Source organism: Nestor notabilis, unplaced genomic scaffold, assembly GCF_000696875.1.
Source record: "Nestor notabilis isolate BGI_N333 unplaced genomic scaffold, ASM69687v1 scaffold2385, whole genome shotgun sequence".
Taxonomy (NCBI): Eukaryota; Metazoa; Chordata; class Aves; order Psittaciformes; family Psittacidae; genus Nestor; species Nestor notabilis.
This window is the reverse complement of record NW_009929649.1, coordinates 91,646-109,175: the sequence shown is the minus strand read 5'-3', so window position 1 is coordinate 109,175 and position 17,530 is coordinate 91,646. Positions and strand designations below refer to the sequence as shown.

The 17,530-nt window shown below is 46.0% G+C and overlaps 1 protein-coding gene across 1 annotated transcript in view; it reads right to left on the bottom strand.

Moving 5' to 3' along the window:
- The window catches only part of CACNA1G (calcium channel, voltage-dependent, T type, alpha 1G subunit), a 96,090-nt gene that overhangs the window by 31,177 nt on the left and 47,383 nt on the right, over positions 1 to 17,530 (bottom strand). The window contains exons 19-26 of the mRNA XM_010015073.1: positions 17,000 to 17,100; positions 15,348 to 15,471; positions 12,335 to 12,403; positions 11,274 to 11,458; positions 5,229 to 5,355; positions 1,315 to 1,440; positions 614 to 703; positions 1 to 33 (exon numbers count right to left, since the gene is read on the bottom strand). The exon at positions 1 to 33 is cut by the window's left edge and continues 172 nt beyond it. Coding sequence (XP_010013375.1) covers positions 1 to 33; positions 614 to 703; positions 1,315 to 1,440; positions 5,229 to 5,355; positions 11,274 to 11,458; positions 12,335 to 12,403; positions 15,348 to 15,471; positions 17,000 to 17,100 — 855 coding nt within the window. The remainder of the gene's footprint in view (positions 34 to 613; positions 704 to 1,314; positions 1,441 to 5,228; positions 5,356 to 11,273; positions 11,459 to 12,334; positions 12,404 to 15,347; positions 15,472 to 16,999; positions 17,101 to 17,530) is intronic.

Below are 17,530 nucleotides of genomic sequence, written 5' to 3'. Positions count from 1 at the left end.
AAGGAGCATCCATGGATTGTAGTTCATGACTGGCTGCAAAGTGGAGGAAGGCAAATGTCAACTGAACCTCAAAAAACCAAGAAGGGAGCAAATTGATACTGCTGCCCATCCAAATCTGTGGATGCCTGTTTCAGGCAGCTCAGTGTGCTCTGCTCTTCACAGAAATTAGACCCCTCTGAGACATTTTAAATTAATGTTCCCAAAATACAAAGAACTTTGTGGACAAAAGAACCACCTCTGTTCTGCCAACAGCAGGACAGGTTTGCAGTTATTGTAAACCCCTCACTTGAAACCTGTACCTACAGCAAAGCGCTTTTCTCTCGAAATGCCCAAATTGCATAAAAAGTCAAATCATTCTCTGATAGGTGCAGTTCTCCTAATGCTCGTTACACCAGTGGAGTTGCACAACCTTTTTTGGGAAAAGACTAGTTCCAAATCCCAACTTCTCACTGGACTCCTTGTCATGCCGCAAGAGTTGAGTTAAACGCCTCCCTCAATCCTAAGCCCATAACCCCATTTGACTGTGGAAGCCAACAGTACTTCGTAAAACAAGAGCCAAAATGTGCAACCTTTGACAACTCGTTTCTTACAGAGCTTCTACTAAAGGACGTACCTGCTGGTCAACTCCCACCGCATCTAAGCCATCGTACATGATATCCACCCACCCGTCCTTGGAGGCCAGAACAAAGAGAGACATCAGGGCCTAGAAATATATGGGGAAAAAGTTAGACACAGTTGCACTAAAGCTCTTTTACTGTAATATTTTACTTCTCTTTGCCCTTTCCTGTCTGAGGATTATCATTTCCTGCCTGATAACGGGGCACTTTGATGCCCAAGGTTTCTCCTGGCAGCATGAACCTGTCAATACCAGCCCCTGGTTCAGCAATGAGCAGTAATTCGGAAACCACAAAGCAGAAGACAAAAGCAGTTTCACTTCTACCCTCCAGGTCTCTGCTGCTCCCCACTAATTAGTTCTTACCATGCTGCTAAAATAAGGCTGTGTTGCAGAGAAGGTTGAAAATGTCCGGCTCTATTAGACAAGCCCTTCTGCAAGATATATTTGGTTTGTTATGTAGCAGTGAAGCAATTAAATACTCCACAAAGCCACATGTGCTTGTTCTGTTCCGAAAAGAAGTGTATGCCTGCTTGGAAACACTACCTTTGGGATTTACAGAGACAGAATGCTGTGTATGTGAGCTGAATATTTACTGCGACTGGTAGTGCCCTGTAAGAAAATCCCATGGGATAATAACGCACAGGTTTTAAGTCAAGGAGGTAAAGGAGCAAAGAAGCAGATTACCATTCTATTAATACCTGGCCGAGATTATCAAAATTATACTTGTGCCGGACCCATTTGTAGCTTGCTTCTGTACAATCCGATTTATTTGTGATGTTTCTGGTGTCCTCCCCCTGGCAGACAAAAAACTTGCCTTTGAAAAGCTGCAAAATATGCAAAGAAGAAAAGAACTGTAAGGATTCAGCCCGCAGATGATGGGCACTTCTCCCTGGGTACTCTGCACAGCCCCTGCTGACCAGACGAGTTAAAGGAAATTGCCTCATTCGTGCAGGTTATTAACTGTGAGCAGCCTGTATAATACGTACCTAATGAGTAAACGCATGATTTCACATCGTTTAGGACACCCACCTCATGTATTAGGTTGTCTGGTTCAGTGATCTGAGACTGGCCTAAAGCCCTTTGCTTCTGGGTTGCCAGCAGAAGTGTAGCCCCAGCTAATGGCTTCTTACCACTTGTGGAATGACTCCAGCTGCTCTCAACCCAGTTAATGGTGCCAGTTTCAAGAGTCACTGACAAATTAAGCGCAATAGGGGCCCTCTGTCAGCAAAGGAAAGGTGGCACTGATGAGGCACAGCAATGGACTAAGCTCTGCTCTCAGGGGTCACAAGGGAACACGTCAGAGAGGAGCCGAGCTGCTGCGAGTGACATTGGGCTCTTGCTGAAGCAAGACTACTTGTCAGTACAGCTCTGGTCTCTGATCCTGAATGTGGTTGTCCAGCCATAATTAGGATCTGAAGTCTGTGCAGAGGTCTCAAAAAATATTCCTTGGGCTGAGCTTAAGTAGCCAAGCCCAAACAGTGCTGAGTATCTGATCCTGAGCCTATTTCCTTTGGTGCAAGCCAGGAGAAAAACAACTCTTGGCGAGTCATCTCCTGATTTACAGCTGCACAAGGAACATTAGCCCCCTTATTCTAGACCTGCTGCTTCCTGTGCACAGAACAGACTGGTAGAGGATGATTACTGCTTCAGACAGGGTGATTGATGCTAGCAGGATGGATGTTATCAAAGCCCAGGAGACAACCAACAAATCTGGTTTTATTTGCTGACAGAAGCTATTGACATTGCTGGTTTTGGGGAAAATGGCAGCCTGCTCTCCAGGCTCCTTAAAACACCACCTGGGTATACAGAGAAAAGACACTGATGGATTTTGATCCGTTGTTTTAGACAAATATCAGTAGAAATAATAGTGAACAAGATAAACCCACGCATTACTCCATGGGTTTCCTTCAGCAATCAACAGCAGAAGGATGTTCTCTAGGCATGCAAAATTAATCACCGCTCAACACAGTCATAAAACCTCTGGATGCAAGAAGAGTAGTGTTCCCTGATCTTTCCATGGAGAAACACTATCCATGGGTAAGGCAGACTGGGGAGATATAGCCTTCACAGAGTAAAGCTTTAATTAAGCAGGAAGGTAAACAACTGTTTTTAATATATTGACTATAAATATAACTTCTCCAGGAGCTGGCCTGTAATGCCACTCAGATGGGAGCAGTAACACAGCTACTAACAGGATCTGGAAATTATAGAATCATAGAATAGTTAGGGTTGGAAAGGACCTTAAGATCACCTAGTTCCAACCCCCCTGCCATGAGCAGGGACACCACACACTAAACTATGTCACCCAAGCCTCTGTCCAGCCTGGCCTTGAACACCTCCAGGGTTGGAGCATTCACAACTTCCTTGGGCAACCTATTCCAGTGCCTCACCACCCTCACTGTGAAGAACTTCTTCCTTATATCTAACCTAAAGTTCCCCTGTTTAAGTTTAAAGCCATTACCCCTTGTCCTACCACTAGAGTCCCTAATGAAGAGTCCCTCCCCAGCATCCTTGTAGGCCCCCTTCAGATATTGGAAGGCTGCTATGAGGTCTCCACGCAGCCTGCTCCTTTCCAGGCTGAACAGCCCCAACTTTCTCAGTCTATCTTCATACGGGAGGTGCTCCAGTCCTCTTATCACCCTCGTGGCCCTCCTCTGGACTTGCTCCAGCAGCTCCATGTCCTTTTTATGTTGAGGACATCAGAACTATACACAATACAAATACAAAGCTCTGTTTGCAGAAATGCTGATCCCGATCAGTGCTTCAGATTTTAGCACTTCTCAAAGACCCAGCGTTTCCCACTGTACTTGTTTTATCTATTTCTTGTGTCTTATTAATGACTATTCACGTGTGGGCAAGCTCTACAACAAAATCAGTCTTGCTAAGAGGAAATACCATTAGAAATGTGGACAGCTGAATTTTAATAACATTTAAACCGTCCAGTTTAATCCTCAGTTTATATTTACGTGGGAAAACCAGATGTAACTTGGAGAGATCATCTTTTTATAGCAAATAGCTATGGCCCTAATCTTATACCTAATTAGACGTAAATATTAACGGAGAACTTTGCATCCTGAATACAGGATCAGTCTTGCTTGTATCTACCACTTAAGCACACCAGCAGTCATGACAATTTAACGTAAAACTGCAAGTCACGGGGGAAACCAATTGCAATTAGCGGGGAGGAAATTCAAAGAGCATACTGCAACTTTTGCTGTGGGCATAAATTTTCCTGTGTCTGAGTTTTATATTGTTTTACGGGATATGCTTAGTTTTACTAATCTGTTTAGTATAATGGATGGATGTTGTTGTACTGTAATGCAAAGCCAATCTAGCCGCTGAGGTGGTTATGCATGGCGTGTTCTCTGTTTATTTTCATTGCTGTATTTATTATTTAAAGCATATATTAGTATAAAATATTATATAAGACACCTTTCTAAACCAAACAGAGCTGCTTTCCAAAGCTGGCTGCAACACATCCGATAAACTTCAGAAAGACCTAAGTGTTATGTCAGAATATTTATATGAGACAATCTCTTCTTCTCAGGTGATGAGAAACCAATTGCATTGGAAACTCTGTTGCTTTTCCCCTGGGTTTCTGAACTCCTGGCACTGAGGATATTGCGAGCAGAGCTGGCAGGAAGCAGACTCAGAAATCTCTATTTCTGCAAGCTTTCAGTTATACAAGCTGTCAGAATCTGAATGAATCTCTAGGTCAAGGTCTCTCTGGAGTTTACAAACTAACAATTTCAGCTTTGAGAGTTTCTATTTCCCCATTGGTTTATACCTAGAAGAAAGGTGGAGGGGAGACATCCCTATGTTATCTCCCAGACAGAACAGGAATGAGATTTAACAGTTTCCGTAAGTGGAGCTCTTCTGGTAGTACATGTCATGCCTCAGGTCTGACCCTTCTGTGGTGTGGCTGGGCCAAGAAAGTGGAGAAATATCTTGATTCACATCCCACTGCAGGCAGAGCAGAAGTCCTTGCAGTGGGGAAAGGACGAAGAAAGCCACTCCGTGCCTTTAAGGGGGTCATCAGATTGGCTTTTGTAATCACTGCATGCAATGATTACAAACTTCGATAAAGTTCCAACACATCAAGTGACACAAAGCCAAGACCTGGATGTCAGGAATAAATGTGTCTTGAGAGCACTTGGAAGGCCACGCTGTGCTGCTGGGGGGACACACCAAGAGATACATAAGCCCTTGGGTCTGAGTCATTCCAGGCTGTTGACTGTGGCAAAGTTATGGATTCAAAACCAACACACGTTTCTAGAGCTGGGCAGAGGACCTTGACAGAAGCAGAGAGGGGCAAAACAAACCCCACTAACTGGCTTTAACCACTGCTCCTCCAAATATGGCTAGGGATATGTGCTTCTGGGCCACTATTGTTAGACCATAATTGTTAATGAGGTTTTAATGGTTGATAAATAATGGGAAATCTGCTTCCTCCTTGTTAGGAGCAATGAGCCTTCCCCAAGAAGGCCAAACAGCCCATTGGTTCGGTTTCAGGAAGGCTTATAGCTTGCCATTAGTATAGACACCCAGACGTGGAGCCATCTGGGGCTCCTTATGGTTTTGGTTTAGGTGCTGAGGCTTACAGGGGACTCACCTGAACTCCCAGGATTCCAAAGATTATGAAAAAGGCACAGCAGATGACCACGATGTTTCCAATGGGCTTCAGGGATGACATGAGAGTCTCCACCACCAGCTTCAGTCCTTGGGCTCTACTGATGACTCTGTGGCAACAAGTAAACATAAAAGCTATGCTAGTCCTGTCCTTGCCCAGTTCTGCCTCCTACCAGGATAGGAGATGTGGAGAAAACAGCATTCTGGGATTTGTTAGAATGGCAAATAACTCAAAGATTGTGATGGAAGAAGCATCTTCAACTAAATGAGGTTGCTCAGAGCCCCGTCCAGCCTGACCTTGAACACTTCCAGGGACAGGGCATCTACCACCTCTCTGGGCAACCTGTGCCAGGGCCTCACCACCTTCATCACAAACGATCTGTACATGTCCTTACAGTGCTGCTGTGCACAGAGCCCTGAGCTACCCCTCAGTACCATCACATTCTCTTTATACCCACAGTACAACCTCAGCTACTGAACCAGTTATGTCCACCAGCAGCACCCCAGGCATCTAACCTTATTTCTGTAGCTCCTCTCTGTCTGGTACCACACAGAATTACTGCACTATACTCTCAAGGACAACACTACAATGAAAAGACAAGGCTTGTGTGCTTTAGAGAAGCCATCTTACCATGCTGGGCAAGATGAACGAGGTGTTCAGGCTCACAGACCTGAAGATGGAGAGCTAGGGGACCGAGAAAGGCATCTGAAGAGGTTGCACACCTCCCTGCTCTTGGTGCCAGCTGGAATTAAGCATTTCACTAGTGCTGTAAATCAATTTGCACTGATGCCATAGAAACTGTGCTTTCCCAAGGCAGAAATAGCTGTCTGCTGTGTAAGTCAGAGGGATACCGGCTGGTGACTCCTTTGAACACTTGGCACTCAAAAGTGCCACAGAATTCACCACCTTTGTGTTTCTGTCTGGTTCTCTTTTCTGCCATGGGAGTCCTCTCACTGACTCCCCCGCTTCACCCCAAGCCTGGCTGTGCCACCTGAAGCACGGTTGCAGCTTTGCTGCTGGGAGAAGATCCAAGTTCTCCTCTTGTCTCCCCCTCCCAGGCATAATGCTCCCAGGAGAGGTCCCCATGGATGCATTCCCCTGTCCAACATGCATGGCCTTAGCTGGGACCACAACCAACCCTCCCCTGCCCCAGAGCCGACTGGTTTAGCGAACTGCAGTGCACAGGCACCAGGGCTTTCAAAACCAGTTGGCTTTAAATAGAATCCTGAAAAGCTAAAAATTATTATTTCCTTCTTTTCTGGTTAAATATTTACTCAAAATGTCAAGGATAACTCATCAATTATCATTTAAAAAATAAACAGATGGTATTTTTATCCACTCCCTTAGCAGTGAAGCACAAAAGGCAGATGCTGCTATTCCTAAGTCTGGATGTCTCTTCCAGGTAGCTGCTGTGGCTCCCTATTTCAGACACCTCGGCTTTCCTGATGCTCAGATCTGGGACATTTTAGGGAATGAGCTGGGGGTTAGATGGCTTAGGGAGCAGATGGCTGCTCAAGGCTGAGATGACTCCAGGGGACGGTGTGGACCCCATGCAGTCCCCATGGGAGCACGGAGAAGGTTGGTGTGGGCTGCCAAAACTATCCATGTGCATGAGCCCAGGCTGAGGTCCTCTCTGGGGCAGGGCTGCTGTGCATTGTACCTGCACCAAGGCTGAGAGGTGAGCTGAGGACAGCTAGCAGAGGCAGCTGGACAGCAGGTTAATGTCCCCAACTCAATGTGCTGGTTAATCCAGCCTAATTGGCTAGGCAAGGGCTCTTCCCACTCTAAGAGCACAAAGCAAGCATTGGGATGGACAGTCTGAAGCTGAATTCTCTTCTAAATCCTCAGATGATCTAAAGACCTCATCATCCCTCACGTATTACCCTCACACAATCCTGGGTGAAATACAACTGTCAAACTACAGGTGGGAAACTGAGGCATGGGAAGCCAACAAGACATCTCCTCAGAGGTATGCAACAACTCCATTCCAATGATTTAAATGGAAATTAGGTACTTTGGTGCCTTTAAAGATCCTGACTATCTATATACTGTCCACTGCCACACAAGATGGAACCAAAGTCGGGTCTTCTAAATTGAAGATCTGTGGCCTAAGCTACTGGAGCATCCTTAAATTTTGAGGAACAGGAACAGAATTTAGTCTCCAGAGTAAAAAGTTGATAATCTTCTCCAACACTTATTAAGAAAGCCTATTCTAGAAATAATAAAGTGATTTCCCTTGTGAGATACTATTCGGTATCCAGCAGAGAAAGAAAATAGGAGGTTACTTGTCTGACTTCACAAAGCCATGTGTGTTGAGAAAAAAAGGGCTGAGAAACTGCAGCGTCTGGCTGCTTTCAGTGTTTTGATCAACCAGGGAATTCCTCAAATGAGAATGCATGAGGGTAAAAGCTGCCACCAGTTTAGCTCCACGCCAGCGCTGTTTCCAGCCCTACAGGGAGAGACGACTTTGAAAAGATTTGGAAAAGTAATAGTTCTTACTAATGAAAACCTTGGAGCTCCTCAGACTAAGGGCTTGATCCAATGTCAAGGCAAGTCTGTGCAGACTCCTGCTGCTCTCCTGAGAGTCTGTTAACTCTCTTAAAAGGTGCCAATGAAATCCTGAGCATTTCCAGATTGTTAGTATCACCCTCAACATGTCAACATGTAGCATCCCCACACCTCGTCAATATTGCCCAATGTCCTGCTAATAGCAGGCTTGTAAACTCTGACCCACCACTCCTGCTATTTATCACTGAAGGATGCAGCTGATTTGGAGCCCTCGGGGTGTGCCAGAGCCATAGACCCACCAAGGTGGCATTCAGGACAATTCCAGTCTGCATTTGGCATGTGACAAATGGGGAAATTGAAATGAGACCATTTTGCCTTTTTTTCTTTCCAGTGTGAAGAAATGTTAATCCCTCGAGTTCCTCCTGGCTCTGCGGGTCTCAGCGTTCCCAAGGCCATTAAACCCCTGGTGCGAGACACTCCAAACCCATTGCCAGCCTCATCGCAGCAGGATCACATTTACTAATGTTAAGCCCACTAGCCTGATCAGAGCTCTCAGAAGTAGCAGCAGCACTTAGATGAAGCAGCAGATCAACATTAATGAAGACCTTTCTCCACAGATTAAAAAAAACCTGGCAAAGATGATGTGATAGATAGAAGAGAGTCTCTGAAATGACTGTTTCATACCGTGATGGTATAAAAAGTGAATAATTTAACTTCTTTGGAAGTTAAAGGCCAGGCTCTGTAGAAAGTAAAACAGCACTGAAGTCCATCCACATTAAATCCAAATACATTTTCCATTCTGATTTCTCTTGCATCTTCAGCTACAACACTTGATCCCAACAATAGCAGGTTGAACGCATTAGGAAGGAATGTTATTGTATAAGCAATCCCTCTACTGGCTGAAACATCAGAGGATCATGGAAATATCTTTAAATGTCACTCCTTTGTGAATGTATTTTTGGAATTCTGGTCATAAAGCTGGGCTGGAATGCTCATGGATTCAATTTGGAGGCTGATAATCAATCATGCAACCAAAAGACTGTGATTGGCACATAGGCCAATTTCTTTTAATGTCTGGGCAAAAGGCATAAGCACTTGTGGGTTTGTGTGCTGTGTAAAGCAGCGGGGCTGTTTTAACAGGAGAAAATAAGGGTCAGAATGAGCGAGGTCTTTTGCAAGAAAAGCTCCTTCAGACCATCAACGAGGAAAGCCAACACAGATACAACGAGGGCTGTCCCTCCTCTCGAGTTGAGTGTGACACACACAGCTGTAGTTTGGCTTCCCACTGAAGGTGTCCTGCCTGTAACCTTGTCCCCAAGTGCTCACAGAAAGGGACGATGGAAGGAGCCGGATTACCTCCTCCATGGAGAAGACAGAGCATTCACTTGGGTCTTTCCCCTGTGTCTTCCTGGAAAGACAAACATCGGCTTGGTCTCCACAGGGAACTTCACCCGGACACGGGGACTGGATGTGCACAGTGTGCAAAGGCCTCAAGTCACCTGTCCCAGCTGTCATGTCGTGTTGATCCAGCTGAACATTCCGGGCAGTGATGATGTGATCCCTGAGCCATGCAGTGCAGCTGGCGGCAAAGGCAGAGAGGGCAGTGCAGGGCAGCCCAGATGTGCATCACAGAGGCAGATGGGTTTCCACATGTGGAGATTTATGACTTACTGAAAAGCCCCCAGTTTGATGGCTGCTTTTTCATTTCCTACAAATCTAATTACAGGGGAATAGAACTGATTGTGAACATATTTAGGGAATGGGCTTGTTGCTGTCTTCTTACGTTTCCTTTGTAGTAGAAAGCAGCATGTTGGCTGAAAACATTCACACACTCTCTTGAGAAAACATATCAAATGCCAACAGGGTGGAATAGCAATGGAAGATCCTAATCCTGCTCCAGATGGCAGGTCTTCCTCAAGCCTGCAGTTACTCAGTGGATTATTCCCATAACTGCAGACTACTCATGCATATAGGTGACTACAGAGAAAGGTTCTAGTAATCAAAGACCCATCCTGGCCAGGTAGACCTATAGATCTACAAAGCAGCATAAAGGGTTTTTACTAGGTCAGACAGGTAACTCCAGCAGGGCTCAGCACAACCCAAGCCACGCGTCTCTAGTAGGGTTCAGCACAACTCAGGTGTCTTCCTCTAGATCTGATTTAACCACACCACCTCAAAAGAGAAACTTGGACTCCCCAGTTCGGAGATGGGAAATCAATCCATCTCTTACCCAGAGTTCTACAGATTATTCCATACGTTTCCTTAAACCAAGTCAAAAATCAGCCAAAACAGAATAACACACCAGATCTATCAAACCAGCAACCTGGCAGAAACTACCCCGAGAAACCACAGTTGACATGGGGATGCCAGGGGACACATGAAGACAAAAGAAGTCTGAATTGGAGTCACGTAAGACAGACTAGTCACATGGTCAGGGAGCTGCACCACACCAGTGGCACTGTCTGTCCAGATAAAGATGATTAAAAGCAGCTCACGTCCTAAAACTCACCAGGAACAACATACACATAGCCCAATTTAAGAGAATGTCTTTCATAGCTGTTGAGATATTTGAAGGATATATGTATAGGCACGGTCATTGTTATTTAGACTTATTATTCACACAGGGGTAGTAAAACAACATTTTCTGTCAGAAGCAGGGTCCTATTTTTCTGTCCTGAAAAAGAAAATCCTGACTCAAAGCAAACCTTTGATGAAGGAAGCAGCAGTAAGATATGACAGGCGCACAAAGATGCTTTGAGCAGGAAGTTATATTAGCTGCTGCATAACAAGAGCGGCAACAATGGTATTAAAGGGGGACTGCATTTAGCATGGAGAGAAACTTTCATGCCTTGGGGTACAGGACAAAATAGATGCCTGTTTGGAAGAAGCTGGTCCTTGGGCAGGTTCTTGTCAGAGGGGTGCCTGCTCCTGAAGCATAGGATACCGCCTGCTGTCAGAGCTGGGGGACCAAGTTAGCAGGACAATTGCTTTCATCTTGTCTGGGCAATTTTCAAAGTAAACGTCTCTGTAAAATTAATGGGGAACTGAGAGAAAAAAAAGCTTCTTTGCATTCTAGGTTGAGCAACAGTTGAGTCTCTGCTTCCTTAAAAATGATCTGCCACCTGCTACTAATTTCCTTCTTTGTTACGAAAGCCATTGACTGCCTGAAGGAAAGGGGGAGAAGAAGCTGTTAAGCTGCACTTTACACAGAGCAAATGAGAACACAAATAGCAGGGGATGTGTGTTTTAATGAGCAAAAAGAGGCACTGATCAGTTAAATGCTGCACTAGGGGCTGGTCCCAAAACACGGTGAGCACCCGGAGCTCCTCACGGCTCCACAGGACCTGCGGATGCTCATTGTCTGTGGAGCCGCAGGAAGCTGAGCACAACACTGGTGACAGGCACCCTACCCTTGTCTCATCTCCCCCTTCCCTTGCACAAATGCTGCTGCTTGCAGGAGAGGTTCAGCTCTCCTTTGGCACACACCCCCTATGCTCCTTTTGGTCTTCCTCTGCTTACCTTAAGGGCCGCAGCGTCCTCAGCAGCCTCAAAACCCGCAGCATCCCCAGGATTTTCGTGCCACTGTCTGATACCATTGAGACCAGGATATCGATGACGGAGATGAGAACCAGCACCCCATCCAGCACGTTCCAGCTGCTTTTCAAGTAGGCTTTCTCCCCAAAACACAAGCCTAGTGCCACCACCTGCCCGGACACCAAGTTGCAACAAATTATGACTATTGCATCCAATATGTTTCTTCCTGTTAGCAACCTGCTGAGAATGCAGTATTTACAGATACAAGTTTGTGAGTCCATTTGCTTCCCAATATAGAAGCCTAATTAAACAAATCAACAAAGTGTTATACTGTGTGAATTATAAAAATACCTCTGCAGAAACATCCCAGATTGTCCCTTACAGCTGATGTATTTTTAATGCAGCTAAATGTAGCTGCACAAAACTGTTCCTGTTTAGCTTTGACATAAAAAGTTTGATCATCATTTATTCCTGTAGACTGCTGGAGCAAAGGTTTGGAGTGGCTGGCCCAAGCAATCATTTATGAGCTTTGCAAATAAAGCAACTAGAGAAACTTCCCAAAGAAAGAGCAATTGTTCTGCGAGATGATTATGAATTACACAAGAGAGATTTACAGCAATGGATTTCTGAGCCTCCTGCCTCAAATCCAGCAAAGTGTTTCAACGTGCTTAATTTTAAGTCTCTCCCTCCTCAGGAAAGCACATAGCTGCTTAGATTGTTGAGGACAATTGGTTGTTGAAGACAATGGGGCTTACATGCATGGTTGAAGTTAAGCATGTACTCAAGAGCTTTGCTGAATAGGAAAGGATTGCTGAATTGAAGCATCCCATTGCTCATATAATGGTGTAAATCAAGAGCAACTTCACTGAAATTGTTCTGATGTAAAACGTGCTCAGAATAAGGCATGTGGTGGGTATTTGGATACAACGCAGAAGAGGAAAATATACACCTCACTGGTAGCTGGTAGACCTAGGGGTTTTGTGAGTCCAGTGTAATAAAATATCACTACTATAATACAGGCACACTTAGCCTTCACCTTCATTTACCTTAACTGTCATCTCAGTCAGGAAGATAACTGTAAAGATGTAGTTGGAGAGCGTCAGGAAAATCCGCTCCTAAGGAAAAGAAAGTGAGAGACAATATCTTATGGCCTGTTCTCTGCAGCTGTACATCTCCCTGTGCATATTTTGGTGGTTGCTAACTGTTTTCCAGCTTCTGTGCTGAAACAAGTCTTGGACTGTTTGCTCACAAAGGGGAATATCCTTAGAGAATCCTTAGAAAATGTTTAGACAATTCCACTCGGGAGGATTCAGCACAGCCAGTGCCCGGGGCTGCGTCAGCACCATGGACAGGGGCAGCCACCAGCACCTGACCCCAGATCCCCCAATCTGCACCCAAATCTGTCCCCTTTTGCACCCAAATCCTCCCATCTACCCCCAAATCCACTCCCCCTCCATCAGAAACAGGGAGAACTCATCCCCTCAGAATATGCTTGACAAATGTCTACCTGCCCCTCACATGCAGATGTCACCACTCAGTGCAAATATCACTGAGCTCCCAATTCTCCTAGAAATTGAGTCAACATTCAAGTGGCTGTGCTGCAAGGCAAGCAGGACCCATGGGATGCTGACGTGCAGCTGGCATCAGTTGTCACAGCTCCACTGAAGCCAGCAAAGCTCTAGGGGTTTATGCCAGCTGAGACCTGCCCCCAAAAGGTTGATTCTTTTGCCCAAAGCCACAGGCTACACCTGGCCTGAAGCCCAACAGTCTCATCTCCCAGTGCCCTGTGCTATCCACCAGACCATGCAGTCCTCACTGCCACCAATCTGCAATAGCAGCTAGTGATTGCAGATGAGACCATGGACTGGTTCCCTATCTGTAGTTAGCAGAAACCTTTCTTTTTAATGATGATCATTAAATAAATTACACTTTTCCCTAATCCCTAAACAATCTCTGATTGCTTGTGCTGAGAAATGGACAGCAGAAGGCTAAGGCTGGAGGAAAGATGATGCGTGTGCATGTATGCATGTACGCATACAATTGATCGAGCCCCAGTTCTGCTAATAACAATTCTGGATTTATTTCTGCTGCTCCCTACAGAGCAGTCCTGTAGGAGATGCAGATCTCGCTCAAAATGAGATGCAATTTAAACAAGACAAAACACCTTGGCAACTCTCTCGCTTGCCAGATCATGATTTACTGAAAATGACTCAGGAACCACAGAGTAGCTCGTTTCCATCCTGGGTCCATAATTAATTAGGTCCTGGACCTTCACTGTGATTGCGGGAGCTGTGATAGGAAACATCTCTGGCTGTTAGCTGACTGCCACACAAAAGACTGCTGTAGAGGGGTAGGCAGCGTGCAGGAGAAAGAGGGTAGGGACCTGCTTGTGGAGCTGGAGATAAAACAGCAATAGGATGGAGGAGAGACTGAGGATATTACACTCCTCTCTGGCAAGCTCGTGGCTATTTTGAAGGATAATCTCCCCAGCCCATGTCGCACACTCTGCAATGGGGAGTGCATGTTGGCTAGCAACAACATCCCCCGCTCTGATAAGGCAGCTGAAAGTGGGACAGGGACAGGGAACTCGCTTGAAGCAGCTGGAAAATCCACAGCTCGGGGAAGCAAAGGACAATTATTTTAAACAACTCAAGCTAAACTAACTCTCTCGGTTTCCAGATGAGAGCTTCCCTCAGTGCAGGCAGGGCCCATGCACTCCTCCTGGCTCCTCTGCTCCTGCCCCACAGCTCAGCATCTCCTATCTCCTCTCTGCTGCTCCTAGGCTGCAGTCCAGCTCCGCTCCAGACCTGGATGATCCATTTTGGTTCCCTTCTTTATAACCTGATGCTGATGAATCTCACACCAGTCTCCTTTTCTCTCTGCACTCATCCAGTGCAGGGGGACACTACATCCTCCTCCTCTCATATATGAAGTACTGTGTTTTCATGCTACACCTCTTTGCTGTGGACTCCTCAGATTCATGCATGTTACACTATTCCATTCATCCCTTTGTAACTACAGTTCCTTTTGGAGTCAGCCTTGGTGAATAGTAACTCTAGGAGGACAAAGCAAGGGGCTCCAAAGAACCATTTGGGATTTCAAGGGACATTCTCAGGGTGCCCCATTTAGGGAACAGCAGGGTGATTTCCCTCCTGCTAGATCAGCTGACGGGGAGTCCTGCTCTCTTCTTGCAGCTGCAAGTCAGTGCACCCTGGCTGCATGATAACCAAAAGAAAAGGATTTAGGGGAAGGACCGCTGGGCAAACCATTACAGTAAGGAGGACTACTAGGGAAAGCTTAAAATAGGTACAGAGCAGCCAAAGCTCCAGTTTTAAGGTCTTACACTGAAGATCCACAAAAATGAACAGCCTGACACGCCTACATCAACAAAACAGGATTCTATGTGATATGAGCAGTCTTTTGCAATACATCAGCAAGAACCCAGGGTACCTCTGAGCCACAATCTATGCTAAAATAAAAGAGCAATAGGATTCTGCCCCTCTGATGATGGATGTTGATGCTGTGAAGGTCTGGTTTGAGGAAACCTTATGTAGTCCATTAAACAAAATTGTTTGGGGAAATGGCATCACAGTGCATGTATCAATTCAGGTTTTTATGTCACAACAAAGCCGATACACAAAGGGGAGAGAAGAATATGAAATGAACAGCTTCCCCCATTGCTTTTGCACCACACATACGTGCCGGTAGAGAACAGATGGAAGAAACGAACATTGTGTTGAGAGAGGAAAAGTGTTTGAAGGTTTATCAGAGAAGGAAACAGAGACAGATGTCATGCTTATGTGCTAAACCTTGATTGTACTTGCAGAAAGGGGATATTTGATCTACTGCAGGCCATGAGATCTGCTCTTATACTCCGGCAGGGCACTGGATAGGGACCATGAGGTTTGCTATACCTCATTCAAAGGACACACAAGGGGTGTTGGCAGCTTCCCATTTAGAAAGAGAAAGAAAGTGAGACCAAATGCACAGCAGAGGTGTCCAAGCCACAGGTGTTGGCTCCATGAGGAGCATAGGAAAATGTTAACCTCAGAAACTCACGGCACTGTGAGGCTCGATTTTGGGTCGTTCCATGGCAATGGTAATGCAGTTCAGGAAAATGATCACCAAGACGATATGATCAAACATCTTGTGTGTGATGATTTTATTGCACATCAGACGGAATCTGCCGAGAAAGGAAAAAGAGAAAACAAAAAAGAGGGCACAGAGACTAGCTATTAATGCTCGACTGGCTGGGGAGGAACACAGCATCTCCATGCATGGCAGGGGAATCGAGTGCTCCGTTTGCAAAGCAGATGAGCTACAAGCTCCCAATACCCTCCCTGGCAGAGCCACATGTTGCAGGCAGATCAGGGTATGAATAGGAAAGGATCTGAGCTACAGAATTGGGCCACAAATTTCAAGCCCTGGTAATGTTCATAGGGGGCTTTGGGTCACTTGAAACGGAGCAGCTACTTCCATAATTTGGATATGTGGCCAGGTTTGGATCCAACCCCCTAGCTGGTCTATAGTGCTCAGGTTTAGCTTAAATAAAGGAAGGAACACTCCCAGCAAGCCTCTGAGGGTTGAGCGCACATGGAACAAAGGGATAGAAGCTATTTATTGTGACAGATGGCTGTACACTGACCCAGGATTTATAATACCGAATTACATTTCCCAAAGTCTGTTTCTGAAAATCTCTCTAATCTTTGTGTGAATGAGCTCCAGTGTTGTCTGGGGCCCACCAGCTCTAACATGGGAAACTCTCATTGACTGTGTGTGCATGAAGGCAGGCTGAGAAAGTTGGGGCTGTTCAGCCTGGAAAGGAGAAGGCTGCGTGGAGACCTTGTAGCAGCCTTCCGATATCTGAAGGGGGCCTACAAGGATGCCGGGGAGGAACTCTTCATTAGGGACTCTAGTGGTAGGACAAGGGGTAATGGCTTTAAACTTAAACTGGGGAACTTTAGGTTAGATATAAGGAAGAAGTTCTTCACAGTGAGGGTGGTGAGGCACTGGAATAGGCTGCCCAAGGAAGTTGTGAATGCTCCAACCCTGGAGGTGTTCAAGGCCAGGCTGGACAGAGGCTTGGGTGACACAGTTTAGTGTGTGGTGTCCCTGCTCATGGCAGGGGGGTTGGAACTAGATGATCTTAAGGTCCTTTCCAACCCTAACTATTCTATGATTCTATGTCCAGAGGAACATGTAGGAGAGCATGGAGCCCAGGCAGCACCAGCACGGCTGGGCTTTGGGAAGAGAAGAGCTGGGAGCCTGCAGGGAAAGGGAGGGTGTTTTCTGGGGGTTGTTGGGACAGGGAGAAAGGGAAGGGGGAAGACAGAGAAGTCCAGGCTGAGAGGTAGGTCTAGGAGGCCAAGGTGTGTCCTTTGCTATGCTGTAAGTATGCAATGGGGGCAAATTCAGATTTCTATGCCTAACCAGCACCTCTCCCCCTTGCTTTAAACTCCCCATGCTCCATCTAGTGAGAAGCCTGCAGAGCACTGGCATCACTGATGAAGGAATAGATGAACTTGATAAAGCTGCAGCCATGCCCTGGGCTATTGGCTTTCTACTGGATGCTCCTATGCTGTGTGACCCTGATGTAGCGCTGGAGCAGGGGAAGGGTTGGGAGCTTTGTAAACTGACATAGAGAGAAGCAGAACAAACCATTGTAACAAGGGCATCCATGCCCAGCAACCACGTGAGTGCAGCTGCCTTACCTTGAGTGAGGAGGGAAGATGTAGATGGACCAGGAATCTCTCTCTTTGCAGCAGGTGGGGAGCCGTGCCCGTAGCCATGCCTTCATGCGGTCCTTTTTGCTCTAGGAGGAAAATGTACAGCAGAACAGCAGGAAAACACAGAGAGAACTGTTAAAACAATAAACTCCCACACTTCCAAATGAAGGACTTGGGGCAGTTTTTTACTGAACACAGATCTCCAAGCGCTCAACAAAGCTGAAATACAATATTCTCCTCCCCAAAGAAGACCCCTCTGGGCAGGAAAAGGAGCTCTGGCAGGCAGGTGAGGGCTGTGCTGGCACTATGAGCTCACAGGGTTTGGGCTTGCTTCTTCCTCCGCACAGTAACTACATCTGGCACACAGTTAGCCAAGAGGACAAACATGATAAATAAAACCCCTGCCCAGAGTCTGATAACCCTCTCTGAATAACCTGCTCTAATCAGCCCCAGTCCCTCCAGATATTCATCAGATGCTTACCTGACTCTTCTAAGAGTTTTTAGGGTATATTTTTT